This window comes from Erythranthe guttata, chromosome 4 (assembly GCF_056151865.1).
Source record: "Erythranthe guttata isolate IM_541 chromosome 4, IM_541, whole genome shotgun sequence".
Taxonomy (NCBI): domain Eukaryota; kingdom Viridiplantae; phylum Streptophyta; class Magnoliopsida; order Lamiales; family Phrymaceae; genus Erythranthe; species Erythranthe guttata.
The window spans coordinates 3,611,302-3,623,175 of NC_142536.1; the positions used below are offsets into that span (position 1 = coordinate 3,611,302).

Sequence of the window (11,874 nt, forward strand, 5' to 3'; positions counted from 1 at the left end):
GATAATTGTATAATAAAAGTTTTTACTTAGAAATTTGAAAAATAAAGTAAAAATGGAGCATATATGCTTAAATTTCCTGATTTACTGAGTTAAAGAAAAAGAAAATATACATCAATCTTATTCGTGCACATTCATGATTAGGGTCGATCATGTATTTTCGAATGCCCATAGCGAATGCTATAAAATGTGCCCCCAATAAATAAATTATTAAAAAAATATTGTAACGTTAAAACATTGTTTGAAATAGATTTCCCATCGACGTCTTATTTTTATTTTATTTCTATTTTTTTCTTGGAAAAATTACAATCACTTCTCTGAAATAAAGTGTAATTACAAAGAAAACTCTTTATGTTTGAAAAATTACATCCAACTCCCTGCAGTTTGTAAATTTCTTACATCCACCCCTACGAAAAGGTGTTAATGTAACAAATGTACAAATTTTCTGGGTACATTTAATTATGAAAAAATGAGGGGGGTTTTTTGTAAAAAGACCTTACCCCAGGGACCAGGGTGATGTAATTTACCCTTTTTTCTTTTTCTTTACTCTTGTGGGCTTAAATCAACTTGTGGGCCTGATACGTGTCTTAGAAAAGAAATCAGAAGCAGCCCAAGATAAAAAGGCTGCATATAAACTCTTTTCTTTTAAACCTGTATATAATAATAATTATTTTTTCTTTTTTTAATGAAGTCGTTAACAACTTAAATAATTAAAAGAAATAAAATAACAAAATGAATAAAAAAAATAATATTTTATTGTATTTTATGAATGGAAGAAAATATATTTTAGAGTGAGAGAGACCAACAGAAGAACCATAGTTTGACTTGGCAGCGATCTTCTTCACTCAATTCTACTTCCCACCAACAATGGCGGCCTCCGCTCTGAAGATCTCTCTCAACCCCATTCCCAACGACGCATACTCATATAATACCAGAAAATTCGCAGCATTCTCTATTAGCAGAAACTGCAATCCTACTTTCTCGCGTCCAGCTTCAATCAGAACTCACCCGAATACATTCCGACCCGTTCGAGCATCGGCGTCGGCGTCGGCGTCGAGTCGGGTCTCCGGATCAACACCACTCACATTCGACGTGGTCGTCGTTGGAGCGGGTGTAATTGGATTGACCATTGCCCGCCAATTCCTCCTCGGGTCGAATCTGTCCGTCGCCGTCGTCGACGCCGCCGTTCCCTGCGCCGGCGCCACCGGTGCAGGTACTCAATTCATTTTTCACTTGAAGCAAAGGCATTGTTTCCTATTTATTGTTAACTTCACATTTATTGCGTTTGGATTTTGAGCTAATTGTTATTTTTAGGGCAGGGTTACATATGGAGGGTACACAAAACTCCGGGGACGGAGAAATGGGAGCTGGCTATGAGAAGCCATCAGCTGTGGGAGGCTCTGGCTGAGAGCATTCGGATTGAAGGCATTGATCCGTTATCGGCACTTGGCTGGAAGAAGACAGGTAGTAATTCATTAGTCTCATCTCTGTGAATTCAACCAGTATGTATGTCTTGATCAAACATTCGATTTTGAGGTTTTCTCGTTAATACGTCTCTGCATTTACGATTGTTGGCTTATGGTATTTGCAAGCTTAGTTAGTTTATCTCAAGTCTAGAAAAAAAGTGTTCAAGTGTCTTGACATTCATGAGATCTATTCTTTGGTTGATAGTAAATAGATTGCAGATATATATAATCAATTTTTTGTTAGATACTAATTTTTTGGGGTTACAATTTGTACCTTCCATTTTCCGGAATTTATGTTTAGTTTCCTTCTAGAGAATGCATTATAATCCTCGCAATTTAAGCATTTGAAGGCTAAACAATTAAGTTTGATACGCCAGCCCGATATGCTCTTCAGATATATTCATATAATATCTTATGCTTATATGTTCCACAGCTCGTATAACAGATAAATTTGTTTGCCTAATTCCGTGACATTTAATATTGTTCAAGCGGAGGTCAAAATCCCCTTTATCCATTTATAGGTATAACTTTGAACTATTATTGAGTTTCTCCAGAATGCGATGAGCATTGTACTAATTACTGTTGCTTTCATTTGCAGGGAGTTTGCTAGTTGGTAGAACTGCAGATGACTGTTCTGTGCTGAGGAGGAAGGTGGAGCAGCTAGTGGATGCTGGCTTGGGTGCAGAATTTTTGTCTTCTGATGATTTGTTGGCAGAAGAACCAGCTCTTAAGCTTGGAGAGGAATGTGGTGCAGCTTTTATGCCCGATGACTGTCAATTAGATGCTCGACGTGCTGTCGCGTTTATTGAGAAGGTTCATCTTTCCGCCCCTGAGAAATATTTTTTTTTTCCCGTCGTCTACCTTTTGGAACATTATAATTTCATTACATAATTACTAGGGATGCTGTCTGATAGGCTAACAGGTACTTCGCAGCAGAAGGGAGATATGCAGAGTTCTATAATGAGCCAGTAACTAGTTTACTCAGGTTAGGCATATAGACTTCGGGCTGAAGTCAAGTAACGATGATACTAGTACATTTTGTTTTTGGATTCTCTTGAGATGAATGATCTGTTTTATTGATATCTGGTTTATTATTGTGATTGGTATTCATATGACAATTGAGCAACACTGCATTGATAGTTCTTTTACGATTATTCTCAGATCTGAGAGCAGCGGAGATGTTGATGGAGTTCAAACTTCCAAGAATACATTGCACTGCAAGAAAGCTGTTGTCATTGCAGCAGGATGTTGGAGTGGTTCTTTGATGCACAACCTTATGCAGAATTCTGAAATTGAGTTAGATCTCCCAGTAAGGCCTCGAAAGGTAAGATCAGTATTAACATTTTACTCTAATTTGAATTGCTTCAGTTCTCTCCCATCAATCAACCCTTGACTTTGAATTAGTTTTTTTTGTCTTGGAATGTATAAAGACAAAGAAGTCAAGTTTTTCATTGGTTCATGGGACAGGGTCATCTGCTTGTTCTTGAAAATTTCAAGTCTTTTAACCTCAATCACGGGCTTATGGAAGTGGGATATGTCAATCATGAATCTGCAATCGTAAGCTCCACTTCGTCAGATTCAAGTACTGGACATGATGCCAGTACTGCATCTATTTCAATGACAGCTACAATGGACATGTCAGGGAGGCTTGTTCTTGGTAAGCATCTGAGTCTCTCTCTCTCTCTCTGTATATATATATATATATATATATATATATATATATATATATATATATATATATATATATATATTATCCATGCGCAGTAATTCATGAACAATAAATTTATAAAAAAGGGTCTTAAATCGTTATTCAGTTACCATTTAATAATCCCTTTGTTACGAAATTGATATCTGTTTTTGCAGGAAGCAGCCGCCAGCTAATGGGGTTCAATACCGAGATCGATGAATCTATCATTAATCGGATATGGGAGAGAGCAAGTGAGTTCTTTCCTGCACTAAAAGAAGTATCTCTAAACAATTCGAGCAAAAGCAGAGAAGTAAGAGTCGGCCTGAGACCTTACAGTAAGTGTTTTTTTGCTGAAACAATTTTTTTTCAACGTAAATAAGCATTTTGGATTACTGAGTTGTTACGATTTTGTCCTCAGTGCCTGGTGGAAAACCAGTGATTGGGCCTGTGCCTGGATTATCAAAGGCCTTTCTTGCTGCTGGCCACGAAGGAGAAGGGCTCTCGCTGGTAAACTTTCTCCTCTACACATTGCATTTAAAAAATTAAACGAAAAAAAAAAATCGTAATATGTGTTTTTTGTGGAATTTGATTAGGCTTTGGGCACGGCTGAAATGATTTTGAACATGGTTTTGGACAATCCTCAAAACGTGAATCCTGCGCCTTTCTCGATATAGGTTCGGTCGCTCTCTTCTGTCATCTACAAGATTGTTGTATGAAAATGTTCGGGTTGACTACAAGTGTTGGTCAATGCAAAAACGGTATCAGTTCAAATCTCCTCATTTTCAGTATTTTCTTTCTGGTGTAGAATCTTTCTGATGTAGAATCCGTTGGCAAGAAAATATAATTTGTTGTTTGATAGTTATTTTCAAATGAACAATTAACGCATAAAATCGAAATTCACCAGAAAATGAAAATTTTATTAATGCAAACTGAAATCTTAATTATTTATTAAAAAAAATCTAATTAAAAATAGTTAATACGAAAAATTACAATGAATGAGAAAAATAAGTTGAGGGTGTTTTTTCAATGTTAAAAAAAATTAATTCGATTCTAGAAAGTATTATTTCAAATAGTCTACCAAACATGTACTGTAGTTGACTAGTGTGACAACGTGTTTCGGACCTTGATTCAATCAATTCAAATATTGGTCAGGTGCTTCTTCAGAAAACTATATAATTAAATAAAAATGACAAATTTGACTATATTTATTTATTTTTGGAGATAAAATTTGACTGAATTAGTAGAGCCTTTTTCTGGAGTTTGACTTTGACCGTTTCCAATTTTAGTGGCTTCCCATAAATTCCTCCCCCTTATTTCTCATTATCCACCCCCTCAAAAAATATATTTCCAGATCAGAAAACCAATATATTCTGTAAATTAATTTAAAAAACCTCCTTATTCATAAAATAAATAAATAAAATAAATTGAAAATCTCCTTCACCATTCTTCTTCTTAGTTTCTGCCCTGCACGTTTGACAGAATCAGATTCTTCTCCATCTCTGCAATGAAGTAATCCACACAACCACCCCCCTTTGTTCCCGCGGCCAATAAATAAAAACCCTAATTCGACAAATTTTCCCTCTCCTCGAAACATTTTCTAAATTTTCAGTCGATTATTTTTTGTATTTTTTGCTTCATAAATAGATGGATCCGGCGGAGCTGCGTCGGGTATTCGGAATGTTCGATCGAAACGGCGACGGAAAAATAAGCCGTCGGGAACTGAGCGAGTCGCTGGAGAAACTGGGGATACACATTCCGGAGAAGGAGCTGAAGCAGATGATCGAGAAGATCGACGCGAACGGTGACGGTTTCGTGGACGTCGACGAGTTCGGGGAGCTGTACGCGGCGATAATGGAGGACGAGGGCAGGGGCGCTGACGAGGACGAGGACATGAGGGAGGCGTTCAACGTGTTCGACCAAAACGGCGATGGGTTCATCACCGTCGAGGAGCTCAGGGCGGTGCTTTCGTCTCTGGGCCTCAAACAGGGCCGCACCATCGAGGACTGCAAGCGGATGATTAAGAAGGTCGACTTCGACGGCGACGGAAGGGTTAATTACGACGAGTTCCGGCAGATGATGAAGGGCGGTGGATTCGCCGCCTTGAGTTCGTGAGTCATATATTATTAATGCAGGTGATTATGCATGCATGGTCGAACTCTCTTTAGTTACATTTTTTTTCCTATTTTCATTTGATTTTTTTTTTTATTCTTAAAATATAATAAAATGTATGCGTGTGAATTTTTATATTTCCATTAATTAGTTATTACATAAAACTGTCTGAAATGTAAGAATTGTGACCCCACATATAATAGGTGTAGAAATGTGGAGCTTCAATACAAAATTAATTAATTTTTGTCATTGTGTATTTTTTTCACAATTTCATTCATTCAATAATTACACACACAAAAAAATAAACAAAAAATAATAAAATTGAGGAATGTAATAATGATTATATATATATAGATCATCTCCGCAGTCGATAATACCAACGTTAGGTGGCTTTCCGACGGTCAAAAGAGGTTTTGAGGGCGTACGTAGATCTTGAACTATCAATAATATAATATCGAATTTTATTTTACGAAAACACTATAAACAAGAATCGTACTTACTAAAATCAAGATCTTCTCTAGCTAGGTACATTATGAATCATGATAAAATTTCATTACATGAAATAATATGAAGTGTCTTTCACCTCACATGCCAAATTTAAAAAAAGACGAAAATAAACCAAACATATAATATAGTTCTACAAAATTACATGAATATTTCTTTGCTAATTAAAATACCATATATAAAAAATAAACAGAAACAATAATAAAAAGCTGTTACAAATAAAAAAAGCTAATTTTGAGCCAGCTTTTTTTTAGCATCCTTACCAGTAACTTCAACAAAGAAAGAAGCATAAATGGCGGTTGTGACATAAACCACAAGACCGGTCCCCACAAAGCAAACCAAAACCACCAGCGCATAAACCGGTTTCCCGCCACAAGTGTACGACCCGAGTTTGACCTGTATGAAATCCACTATCGAAAGCATCAAGAACACGCAACCCATCACGGATCCTATGGCGGATCCGAACAGCCCGAACTTGATCATATTCGGGTTGACGTCGGCTTTATGCGGGTCGCCCGGATCCATATTGTTCAGCAGGTTGATGGCGAGCTTGAGGCTCTGGGCGACGAGGGATGAGAAGAGGAAGAAGCTGAACGACATCACCTCGAAGATGATCAGCCGCCGCACCGTTTCCGGGCTGGTGTGGCACTGCTGGGTGGCGGCGGCGGTGGCGGCTTGCGGTACGGTGAGGGAGAATCCGATGAAGGTTGCCATGGTGAAGAGGGAGTTCACGTTCACTATTCCGTCGAGTGCTGTCACGTGCACGCTCGTCTTCACGGATCCCAGCATGGTCACCGCCGGGTCCGCCGCCGGCGTTGCGGCGGCGGTGGTGGGGGTGGAGGTTGTGCTGGCGGAGGAGGTGCTTGACGACTGCGTTTCCATCCTGTCGTCGTTATACCGAAAATTAACGGAAACTAGTATATATTATATATATATATATATATGTGTGTGTGTGTGTGTGTGTGTGTGTGTGTGTAATTATTAAATATTCAAATTTAATTAGTGACAATTAGATTAATTGATATGAATTTGAGGGAAATAATGAATTTGAAATAAAATTCAAAATTCAATGAATTTGTTATTACTTATTTAAAATCGCCTCAATTCGGATCGGAATTTCGTAGATTTATAAATTTGTATCATAAAATTGGGATCGAGGAAAGTATATGTACCCGTCGATGGTAGGAGAATCGAGAGGAGCTAAGGCGACGCGCTGTTTCTTCATCTTTAATTTCTTCTTTGCTGCAAAATTTATGTTTGCTTTGTTTGTGAATTGTGATGGCATATGTAAGTAAATGGTTATATATATATATATATATATATATATATATATATATATATATATATATATAAGTAATTATTATTTATATTAAATACTGTACTAAGTACTGTACTCAGACGAGAAAAAAGATTGAATCTAGTGATTAGGGTAAGGTGCTTTTATTGACCAGACGATTGAATGTTGGTTCTTGATTGTTGAAAAAACATTGGTCTTGATTGTTTAATTTAATGTTGCAAGAAACATAGCGACACAATTTCTATTGGGTAATAGGAAATTAAATATTCATTTAAATTAAATAACTTGTGACTTTTTTGGAGAATTTAATTAATAAAATAATGCCCGGCTGCTATAAGGTATGTGTGACGCAGGCATGCTGGCTGCTGATAGTTAAAAAAATAATTTAGCCATTATTATTTATTTATTAATGCTAAAGTTAACCAGGTCTATTTTCACTTTGCTAACAATTGTATTATTATTATAATTAACGGCTAAAATAAAGTCTTTCAGAAATTTAATCTTATCTTAACTCATGGTTAATTATTGTAATTATATATATATATATAGAGAGAGGAAGATCTCCACGTTAAAAACTTGTTATCATTGAATAAAATAATTTAATCTTACCCCATGGTTAATAGTTGTAATTATTATTTTAATTTTGTCTGCATATAATTGTCTTGTAATGAAAAGTTATATCCACTCTACCTCGTTTGAATTAAATAATTTTTATATCAGAAAGTGTTATGTAATATCAATATGATAATGGTTGAAACCAAACCCACCCACCCCCAAAAGAAAATAAAAATAATAAAGAAATATATGCAAAATAATGTAAATCTGGCACATTTGGTAATTAATTGAGATTATATATTCAAATTTTATCAAATCTTTGGTAAATTTTGTTTGCCTAAAATTCAAATTATTATGTACCAATTCCACTTATATTTTGGTTTTGAAAACGAGTTTGATCATTCTGGAAGTAACAGACAACGGTAGGCAAAACGACTTTTTTGGTGCATTTAAATACTTCTATTTATTATTCCAAATAGGATATGAGTTGGTAATCCACATGAACTAATATTTGGAAATTGGAATACTGCATTGAAAATATGTAACTGATGAAAAAAATTAGAATGAAATACGTTATGTTCTTGTTGCATGTTGGTCCGGACATTGGTCGGTTTTATCGGTCAACTGACCCATATTTCTTGACCGAAAATATATTATTAGAGGTAAATTACAACCACTAGCTCCCTCAGGTATGGTCAAATTACGAAAATTCGCCTCATGTTTGGGTAATTACAACCACCTTCAACTATAAATTTTCTTACACGTCCATCCTTGCAGTTTCAAATTTAGTGGAATATCTAGATTATATGAAATATTCTCAATTTTGAACAAGTTTTATCCTATGCGAACTCTACATTTTGAAGCTAGATAATCATAAGATGTGTTTTTGGCTTGTATATATCAGATGTGGTGCATCATAAACTGTATATTTGCACCAAACGGGTACAAACTAGAGAGCATTAATTCCTCCGAATCTAGATGATTATGTTGAATTTAACATCATAAGGGTGGAGATGTAAGAAGATTCATAGTTGAGGGGCATATGTAATTATCCAAAAATGAGAGGTTTTTTGTAATTTGACCATACCTAAAGAGTGATTGTAATTTACCCTATTATTTATAAACCTCAATGTACTATTTCTATCTTATAATTCATATTTCATATTCTTTATTATATATTTACTTATTATAGAAGTTTAATAATTAAAAAAAAAGTCTTAATTTTAAAGTTAAAATTTTTGCAATATAAGTTTTCCCAAAATTTTATATATCTTTACAATTTTTTTTTTAAAACATCTTATTATTATAATTAAAAAAAAACCAATAAACAGATGGCCAATAATACCATTCAACCGACCTATTATTTACCCGAAAACGTCAGTTACCAACTATTATCCGATCCATAATGGTCGGACCATTAATTTTCAATATTCAGTAAAATTGGGAGGTCGGGTCAGGTTGGGTAGGATAGGTAATTGTCCGAGCCGACACATGCCCAACCCTAGTTGCAAGTGCTATTCTCTTATTTTGTAGATCGAGGATATAGCCTATGTGTAGCGGTGATGTGTATCGGATAATTTTACAAGATAAATTGACATATAATCACTCAATCATGTATATTTTCCCATCTTACATATATAAAAATTATGGGTTGTTCCTCACTTTAGTTACAATTTTAGGTATGTTGCACTTACTTCTTCATGATTTGAACTTTGTGCACATAATTCCTTTGTACTTTCAATATAACTCATAACCCCCTTGTATTTTAATATAAGCACATTACCCCATTGTACTTTCAAAAAAAATATTTTCCTAATTAACAAACATGACTATTTACCAAATGAAATATCATAGGAGGCTATATGCTTATATTAAAAATACAAGGTGCCCATGTGCATAAAATTTAAACTACAGGAAAAGTCATGCACTTATATTGAAAGTACAAAGGGTAGTAATATGCACAAAACTCAAACCACAGGGGTTAAGTGCAATTTACCCTATAATTTTCTTTCAATATTATTTGTTGTTTTATTAATATTTATATTACCTTATACAAATGACATTAATCTATAGAATAAAAACAACTAAAATTATTACAAAATATGTCATAATAATAATAATTAATTAATTTAAACAATTATAATAATTGTTGCTAATAATTAATAGAAGTGGAATAAATATTCAAACCCTAGCTCTGATTCTGCTGGGTTTTACCCTTGCTGGTAACTTCAACGAAGAAGGAAGCATACACAGCGGTTGTCACGTATACCAAAAGCGCAGTTCCGACAAACACCACCAACACCACCAACCCGTAAACCGGTTTCCCGCCACACGAATACGACCCGAGTTTCACCTGTATGAAGTCCACTATCGACAGCGTCAAGAAGAGGCAGCCCAGAACCGACCCGACCGCCGACGCGAACAGCCCGTATTTGAGGGCATCCGGGTCAATATCCGCCTTGTGCGGGTCGCCCGGATCCATGTTGTTGATCAGGTTGATGGCCAGCTTCAGGCTCTGTGCTATGAGTGACGAGAATAGGAAGAAGCTGAACGAGACCACCTCGAACACGATCAGCCGCCGCACGGTCTCCGGGCTGGTGGTGCACGCCGCCGTGGAGGCGGCGGTCGCGGCTTGCGGGACCGTCATGGAGAAACCGATGAAGATTGCCATGGTGAAGAGGGAGTTCACGTTCACTATCCCGTCGAGTGCTGTCACGTGCACGCTCGTCTTCACCCTCCCCACGGTGGTGCTGGTGGGGCCCGCCGCCGCCGCGGCGGCGGGGGTGGGGGTTGGGGTGGTCGGGTTCTGTGCCTTCGCCGGGAACATGTTTGGTTGCATTTCCAAACTGCAGTCACATATATATATATATATTATTAATTAGAAGCTAATTAACTAATTATTCCGGTTAATTTAAGTATTAATTATAATTTGAAATATCGCATAATCATAATTTTAAATTTGGTTGGATTGGACCTATATTTTTTGTAGAATTAACTCAAGCTTATGAGCTTTTTATTACCTATACAAATTAATTTTAAAATTTGAAAAATCATAATTATAAATTTTCATTATGATATATATTACTTATATATTATATATAATCCAAAAAAAGGGAAAAAATCAATAAACAACTCACGAGTATACCTACGAACAACAATATAACTAAAATAAGTTGAACTCGGACTTTTAGAGTTCGAACTCGAGTTTTTGTTGATACAACTGCACAAGACTTATGAGAGAGAGAGAGAGATTACATACCCATCCATGGTAGGAGAATCGATGGGAGAGACGGACAAATGTCGACGAGAGAGACTCTTTTTGTTCATGGTTATCGCTATATATGCAACTTATGCACTCTCTACCTGCAGATATTTATATGTGAAGAACTTATGTTCTTGCTGCAAATTTAAATTTGTGGCTACTAATTAATTGGGATGTTCTTTATATATATACATATAACGCATATATGTATATATATATAAAGGTTCAACGTACCTAACAATGTGGAAAACAAGTTTGCACATTAATTATAACTATTGGTACGTGGAATTCATTTTCTTTATTTGACCAATAATTAATCAACGTTTCCCATGGTCTAGGTTTTTCATTAAGGTCTTGATTAATTAATCAATCCATCACTAATTAAATAATTAATCTACTAGTGATGCTGGAGAACAATTATTAGATCTAGAATTTTGATGCTCATAGATCGATTAGATTTAATAATATAAATAAAAGTAATTAATTAGTGTTAGAATATTTCATCTTTAGCAATGTCTTTACTCAGTCAATTCTGACGCTGCAAGCATGGCTGCTGCCCGAATATTAACATTTATTATTTATGGAAAAAAAAAACATATAGTAGGGTCTTTGGTCTTGTCTATCACTAGTGTATGTTGTCTTTACTATTAAATAAGGTGACATGCTGGAGGCTTATGTTATGCAATAATTGAACGATTTGGGAAGTTAGATGCTGCATTTGGTTATTTTCATTGAGTCTGATTTGAATCGTAGATTTGAGTAAATAACTAATCAAAGCACATATGCATACACATGTATATTGTATGTGTATGAATATGTGTAGATCTACGATTTTAATATAATTAACCAGTTGTAGCATCTAATTTATGGGTTCATATTTTAGTGACGTAATTAACTTAATTCACTTTTTGATGATTTTTTTTTTATTTTTTTATTTTTTTGGTTTCAAAATTAATATGCTTTGTTTCCTATATGAAATGAAAGAACCACTTTATGT

At 35.4% G+C, this 11,874-nt stretch overlaps 4 protein-coding genes across 4 annotated transcripts; 2 read left to right on the forward strand and 2 right to left on the reverse strand.

The window, feature by feature from the left end:
* The first annotated feature begins 767 nt into the window (after nucleotides 1-767).
* Nucleotides 768-3,860, forward strand: LOC105968455 (FAD-dependent oxidoreductase family protein). The gene is made up of 9 exons (XM_012993124.2): nucleotides 768-1,210; nucleotides 1,312-1,461; nucleotides 2,062-2,276; nucleotides 2,378-2,448; nucleotides 2,625-2,787; nucleotides 2,931-3,120; nucleotides 3,327-3,485; nucleotides 3,569-3,657; nucleotides 3,744-3,860. The coding sequence occupies exons 1-9, from the start codon at nucleotides 865-867 to the stop codon at nucleotides 3,822-3,824; spliced, it is 1,464 nt and encodes a 487-aa protein (XP_012848578.2). The 5' UTR covers nucleotides 768-864; the 3' UTR covers nucleotides 3,825-3,860.
* LOC105968633 (calmodulin-like protein 3) lies at nucleotides 3,766-5,508 on the forward strand. Its single transcript, XM_088816483.1, has 2 exons — nucleotides 3,766-3,908; nucleotides 4,795-5,508. Exon 2 carries the CDS (start codon nucleotides 4,795-4,797, stop codon nucleotides 5,260-5,262), a length of 468 nt encoding a protein of 155 aa, XP_088672609.1. The 5' UTR covers nucleotides 3,766-3,908; the 3' UTR covers nucleotides 5,263-5,508.
* Nucleotides 5,509-5,873: 365 nt separating this feature from the next.
* Nucleotides 5,874-7,258, reverse strand: LOC105957330 (uncharacterized). Its single transcript, XM_012981259.2, has 2 exons — nucleotides 6,936-7,258; nucleotides 5,874-6,646 (listed from the first exon to the last, which is right to left on the reverse strand). Exons 1-2 carry the CDS (start codon nucleotides 7,046-7,048, stop codon nucleotides 5,992-5,994), a joined length of 768 nt encoding a protein of 255 aa, XP_012836713.2. The 5' UTR covers nucleotides 7,049-7,258; the 3' UTR covers nucleotides 5,874-5,991.
* A 2,360-nt stretch (nucleotides 7,259-9,618) lies between these two features.
* LOC148770934 (uncharacterized) lies at nucleotides 9,619-11,064 on the reverse strand. The gene is made up of 2 exons (XM_088816484.1): nucleotides 10,875-11,064; nucleotides 9,619-10,461 (listed from the first exon to the last, which is right to left on the reverse strand). The coding sequence occupies exons 1-2, from the start codon at nucleotides 10,940-10,942 to the stop codon at nucleotides 9,804-9,806; spliced, it is 726 nt and encodes a 241-aa protein (XP_088672610.1). The 5' UTR covers nucleotides 10,943-11,064; the 3' UTR covers nucleotides 9,619-9,803.
* Between the last annotated feature and the right edge of the window lie 810 nt (nucleotides 11,065-11,874).

Coding starts and splice junctions, on each gene's coding strand:
- LOC148770934 (XM_088816484.1), bottom strand. CDS start 10,942: ATGAACAAAAAGAGTCTCTCTCGTCGACATTTGTCCGTCTCTCCCATC. Junction 10,462..10,874: donor GATTCTCCTACCATGGATGG/GTATGTAATCTC, acceptor ATGTGACTGCAG/TTTGGAAATGCAACCAAACA.
- LOC105957330 (XM_012981259.2), bottom strand. CDS start 7,048: ATGCCATCACAATTCACAAACAAAGCAAACATAAATTTTGCAGCAAAG. Junction 6,647..6,935: donor GATTCTCCTACCATCGACGG/GTACATATACTT, acceptor TAACGACGACAG/GATGGAAACGCAGTCGTCAA.
- LOC105968455 (XM_012993124.2), top strand. CDS start 865: ATGGCGGCCTCCGCTCTGAAGATCTCTCTCAACCCCATTCCCAACGAC. Junction 3,486..3,568: donor AGTCGGCCTGAGACCTTACA/GTAAGTGTTTTT, acceptor TTTTGTCCTCAG/TGCCTGGTGGAAAACCAGTG. Junction 3,658..3,743: donor AAGGAGAAGGGCTCTCGCTG/GTAAACTTTCTC, acceptor GAATTTGATTAG/GCTTTGGGCACGGCTGAAAT.
- LOC105968633 (XM_088816483.1), top strand. CDS start 4,795: ATGGATCCGGCGGAGCTGCGTCGGGTATTCGGAATGTTCGATCGAAAC.